Genomic DNA, 6,000 nt, shown 5'->3' on the forward strand with positions numbered 1-6,000 from the left:
TCCAGGACACACTCAGCATTTATGAGGGCACAGATGGTGCTCTCTTTGGTTTCTAAAGAACATGCCTCAATATTAAAACAAACTTGGCTTTCTGTCTCCTATCCTGTTCTTACTCTCTGTATTGCCACCATAAAAGTAACAGTAACCTTTGATCTAACCTGGTAGCCTTTTCTAATTTACACACAAACTTTGGCAATAGGACTGTCAAGTACAGTCAGCCCACTCAAAACCAGATACTCAGAAATCCAGCACATTAGTCACAAGCGATCAAGAGCAGGAACAAGCAATCCAGAAAACAATCAAAAGGACAAAAATTGGTAACAATTTTTCTCAGTAACAAACCACATGATCCCGACTGTATTTAATGGCTCTGTGTGTCTGGAACTGTAAGGTTAACCACCAGCTTAAGCAGCAATTATCAAACGAAGAGGCTAATTTGTGAAGCAAATAAAGAGCACTTAGCATGACAGTATTTAAGTGAGCAAGGCCTTTTCCAACACACTCAATGCCATCGTTTGCATTATGCTGAGAACTTGTAGGCAGCATAGGACATTTATTCCCAAATTTTGAAAATTATTTACTCGTTTCCAAGCACGCACACATCAATGTACACAGAGGCCAACAGAAAGACCAACGGTCACAATATTCCATAAAAAATGTCCTAAAGTAAGATAATCTCAGATTTGTCCAGCAGATCTTGACAAAATGCTCTTGAACATGCAGCTAACTGAGATGCAGGTGCATATGATGGTCAACGGGTCTTAGGCACCCTTCTTCACAGGCTTTCAGTCTCACGCAAAGCACACTGACACTGAAAAAATCACATGTCATGTGCATCAAAATATGTATGACCAAACTCAAATGGGGTACAGCAAGAGGGAAGAGCTTGGAGAAAGATTAATCAGACTGCTTGGAAAAGATGTTCCCAAGTGAGGACTATTTCACTACCTTGCTGGTAACATGATGTTAGCAACCAGTGCATGCAACCAGAATCTGGGACAAGAAATATGCACTTAAACCAGGTGTCTTGACTTCAAAACAGCTCAGCAATTGCATGCATCGACAGGTAAGGAAAACACATCTGAACAAATATCAAGTCTAGAAAACTAGAAGTACATTCAAATGCCAAAAAAGCCAGAGATTATACTAAATAATCAGTTAGCTCCTACATTTGTTTTAAAAATAAGCAATGGCTAGTAATTTTGCAAGTAATGATCCTAGATATTTGCAGTCCACTAAATATAATAAACTAGATAAATCTAAACTAGCATATACTACTAAATCAAAATTACATTAAAATAATAATAAAAGTAAACAAATAAAAACTCCGTAAATATAAATTATTCAGGAACAAACCACTGTGAAACATACATAAAACAATATCAGATATGAATGGCAAAGACACTGTTCTGCAGCTAGTCAGAACTGCTTTTAATAGTCCATTCCCTTTGAGGCAATGGATTATGGGTCCTCCTATACCCCAGCCTCTCCCAAGGTAGCCCCTCCTGCTGTTTTCCTTGTCTTCTGAAACTCAGCCCTGCTCTTGTCCCGAACTTCGCAATATTTCCTGGTGTTTGAGTGGCTTCCAGGAAATTCAGACTGTTCCCTTTTCTTGGTATCATGAGTTTACATGACGCATAACTTGAAGTTACTGGTACATTAAATACTTTTGAAATTATGGCTTGAGAACAAGCTTCAAAACAGCAACAACAGCAACCCTGGCCTTACCTGAAGGATCTTCTATTGTCATTTCCTTACGCTTCAGCATCAGCTTATCCTTAACCCATGGGAACTCCTGTAAGGAATCCAAGAATGCATCAAAAGCTTTGGGTCCTCTGGTGGGGAGAATATCAAGGAGCATCATGGTTTTCCTCTGAGTAGTGGTTTGGGCTTTGATTTCTTGAACGTGACTGTCCGTGAGAATCCCTTCTTGGTAGAGATACTGAATAACGAGTCCATCCACCAGCACTTCTGTACAAAGCTCCAGGCGCAGGGAGCGTAAAAGCTGCTTGTCTCTGGCATCCATCTGGCAACCTAGAGTGTGCAAAAAGGAGCAAGGAACTGTGTGAAGATTAAAATATTTCAACCTTTAACATCCAGAAGTGATATCTGAACATCCAAAAGTGATGTCTGACAACTGTCAACCCTTAGAGAAAACTCCAAACTCAGAATCAGCAACCTGGCAAAACTACTAATGATCCCCATCATCTTCTTTCTACTCAGATTTCACTGTCTCCCGAGGTAAAATGATGTAATTTCTGGGAAATACTAGACAGGAATAGAACATTTGGGGTCGCAAAGACCAGTCCTTTGCTGGAGTGAAACCCATGCCAAATAATCCTGCTATTAACTGGTTAAGGTCCGTACTAAAGGCAGCTAGAGTACGTGCCAGTCCTTAAGAGACACTAACCTCCCAAAATTAAAGAGGTGTCATACCTGACCACTGATACAATTACACAAGCAGCAGCATGACTGATAGATGCATCTCAGCCAGGCAGAAGCAGCAGCAGCTGGGACAGAATCAGCAGGTAGCTTTGACCTTCACAATGCATTTCAAGCTTAGGAGGGGTAGAAACGTACCTTACCTACCAGGTTGTTCTCACCCTTGAATCATCCTGGAAGACTGCTCTGGAACTCAGCTGTTCTGATGAGAAGAAACTTTTTTTGAATTTCCATCTCAAATTTATCCCCTTCTATTTATAGGCATTTGTTCTGCCAAAACTGTTCCTTAGCTTAAGTAGTTCTTTTCCCTCTCTTCTAATGTGTTCACAGGAAGTGATCAGATGCCCTCTGCCAGCTTCCATTTCACTTGACTAATACTCTGACTAGACAAAAGCTGAAAAAGATGCATTTTACAGCCACTCTACTAAAGAATCAGGGTCCAAAGAGACCAAGCAGCTCATCCAAGATCAAGTCAGCAGTCCATGTCAGACCTTCGAACCAAATCAAAGTGTCTAGTCTAGTCCTTAATGATAAACATATCCCTGGGTCCATTAATGGCACTTGAAAAGGAAAATGACAGGGTAATACAATTAAATACTTTCTCATTGCTAAATAATGAAGTCAAAAAACAGCAGCAGGTGTTGAGTGTGATTACCAAGAGGGTTTCTCATTATTAAACTAGACACTGTTGTTTGAACCACTAGACCTTGCAGAAACTCTACTTCATTCAGCTTGAGGCTACAAAGAGAGACAGAATTTTCAAAGCTTTTGCAAAAACCTGATGAGGTTTTTTTACCATCAGAGATGCCTAGTGACTCCCAGGGCCCCATCAAAGATTGCTTGGTTGGCCTGGTTGTTAAAATCCAGGAGGGTGACCAAGAGAACATACTGGCATGTAAATGGCACCATGGACAGAATGCAAGTGCACAGTGCCGTGAGAGAGAGATGGGAAAACCCTGTCTGTGACAGCCTTCGACAAAGCTACTTTCCAAAAATGCTTCCATCAAGTGTCAGGAGCGCTGCTGGAAAGTATCTTCTTGGAGAACACCATCTTTACCAGGTTACCCAGTGCATTTCTCATCCACTGAAGTAAATTTCAAGGTGCTTACCTCCTGTTTAGGGATCATGTGGGAATCAAACACTGCTATGCCAGCCCATGTCCCTAAGAAATGCTAGTTTGCCAAGCAGAGTTCAAACACCAAACTCCATCATGGACTGAGACAGTACAGCAAGCAAGAAGACAGGAAAAGAGCAGGCAAGAAAGAGAACTGGATTTTCCCACTTGATGTTAGGATGCTAATTTTGGACAGGTGAAGCTGAAAATTCTGGTCTCCAACAAATTGTACCTTTACACTACAGGAAGCAATCTCTGGACTACAGCAAAATTCAGACAGGAAATCCTACCACTTCTTCCTTCTAGGAGAACATCCCTGAGCTCATGAAGCACTTGCAGAGTACAAGAAAGGTATCCAGCAGCACCTCTGAGAGTGTTGAAACACAAAATTTTTGTGTTTCACATTCTGAATGGGCCCCAAGAGGCCCCATTTGGAGCCTCCTCACATGATGAATGAGGACTGTACAGTCCTTGACAAGTTCCTCTTCTTCACCACCAAAACAGCCAACACTTTTCAAAAATAAAGCTCTTACAAACCAAAGGTTTGCACCTTTGGGCACTGAGAAATGCCTATCAAGCCAGGAATCTGAAGGGGGAATTTCTGCTGAAGAAGGCCTTTGCCTTGCTGACTGCAGAGTGTGCACAAATGAGGGTTTAAAGTCCTGGCATTGGCTTGGTAAACTTCCAGGATGGGTCATACTCCTTTCTAAGGTTTTTTTAAAGATAAAGTATTTCTTTGTATGTGTTTACTGTGAGAAGCAAATGTCTGAGTTAGAAACTAAGCAGCTAGATATGGAAATATCAGGATTTTGATGTGTTGGGACAGAGTTTAGTACAACACAGAATTAACAAATTCATTTTAATCACAGTCTGTATCTAGGGATTCAAAGTAAGCTCTGAATTAAATTTAGTCTAGTAATTTTTGCAGAAGATGAGAAATATGAGATGTCCATTTACCCAAAAGACAGCATGGTTCAAACGTTCCCCAGATACTTCTGAAAATGGATCTTTTCCATTATAAAGCCAGATCTTAAGAAATATTCCCCAGGACCTGCTGAATGAGCACAGTCTTTGACTCATCACCACACCAACACCAGCAGGTTTGCATTTTTCTGGATCTGACAGAGTAAGCGTCCATAAATGGGGGTAAAACTTTTGATAAGAAACCCTTCTGATGCTAGAAAGGTACATTCGCTTTTTTTTTTTTTTTTTTTTTTGCAAGAGACATTTCACCGTTTTCTGGAACACCAACCGCACTCACCTGCCTAACCCATGAATGACTCTAGCAACTCACAGCAAGCCTGCGGGTTAAAAAATCCTACACTACCCCCTCCAATGGGAAAAAAATTAAAAAATAAAAAAAAATAAAATAAAAAAATCAAGTTTTGCTTTCAACATCCTCCCTGCCGAGGTCCAGCAGCTGCTGCTCCTGTAACAGCCAGGGGTGAGCAGCCCGGCCCCAGCCCCGGCCCCCGGCCCTCCTCCCCCGGGCCTCTCCCCGCGCAGGGCAGCGGCGGTGGAGGCGGCCCCGCCGCCCCGGCCCGGCCCCCCCGCGGAAGCCCGGCCCCCGCCCCGGCCCCGCAGCTCGGGGGGTCCGCGGCACGGCTCTCCCGCTGCCCCCTCGGCGGCGCCCGGGCCGGGCTGGGCCGAGCGGGGCCGTCGGCAGCGCCGGGCGAGCGAGCGGCGTGCGGGGAGCGCCCCCCGGCCCGTACTTACAGCAGGGGAGCGGGAGGCTACCCAGGAAGCGCCGGCGCCCGCGGAGCTTGCGCGGGGAGCACCATCTTTGTTGAAGGCAAGGGAGCTGTGCCGGAAGCCGCCCTGCTGCGGGCCGGGCGAGGAGGGGCGGCCGCTGGGGCCGGGAGGGGCCCGGGCGCCATGTCAGCTGCGGGCAGCCGGGCCCGGGCCGCCGCCGCCGCTCGGGGCCGGGACGGGCCGGGACTGTCTCCGCCGAGGAGGCGCCGCTCCAGCAGTTCGAGGACCTGCTGCGCTCTCAGGAGCCGGGGCGGTGCGGGTGTTTAGTGAGGGGTTGTATCTAAAATTAAATTAGAAATTACGAAATGGCAGTTTTAATGACACTGGACACAGCCGGTCTCGCTGCTCTCCAGGCAGGCCGGTTCCTGTTTGTGAGGGAGCGCTGAGCCGAGCTCCAGCCTTGTGCTGGTATCGTCACATCAAACACAGGGCAGTATTGTATCGAATACTGTACGCGTTTAGCTTCGTTACTTTCACCTGAACGGCCTAAAAATGAAGAAACTTTAATAGATGAAAAGCATTTAGTAAAGTCAGAGCTGGGCTGTGTCTCCCACAGTGCTGGGCGCATTCCTGGTGTTTTATTCCTCTCTTGCTGAATGCTGTACTATTCACTTCATTTCATACGGACACCTGAAACCGAAATACGGTAGAGAAGAGAAGACTGTGATTCACAGAGCTGTACAAACGAGGCG

At 45.2% G+C, this 6,000-nt stretch overlaps 1 protein-coding gene across 8 annotated transcripts in view; it reads right to left on the reverse strand.

The window, feature by feature from the left end:
- CRADD (CARD and death domain containing adaptor protein) overlaps window positions 1-5,404 on the reverse strand; it is a 78,981-nt gene extending 73,577 nt beyond the window's left edge. Inside the window, exons 1-3 of one of the 8 annotated variants that reach the window (XM_083858888.1) lie at window positions 5,273-5,377; window positions 2,590-2,644; window positions 1,729-2,034 (exon numbers count right to left, since the gene is read on the reverse strand). In XM_083858888.1, coding sequence (XP_083715014.1) covers window positions 1,729-2,026 — 298 coding nt within the window. In that variant the 5' untranslated portion in view covers window positions 2,027-2,034; window positions 2,590-2,644; window positions 5,273-5,377. Of the gene's footprint in view, window positions 1-1,728; window positions 2,035-2,580; window positions 2,645-4,817; window positions 5,201-5,272 lie in introns of those variants that run through there. The other 7 variants (XM_083858885.1, XM_083858887.1, XM_083858890.1 and 4 more) reach the window with 7 other exon arrangements.
- Between the last annotated feature and the right edge of the window lie 596 nt (window positions 5,405-6,000).

Source organism: Zosterops lateralis (assembly GCF_965231275.1).
Source record: "Zosterops lateralis genome assembly, chromosome: 4".
Classification (NCBI taxonomy): Eukaryota; Metazoa; Chordata; class Aves; order Passeriformes; family Zosteropidae; genus Zosterops; species Zosterops lateralis.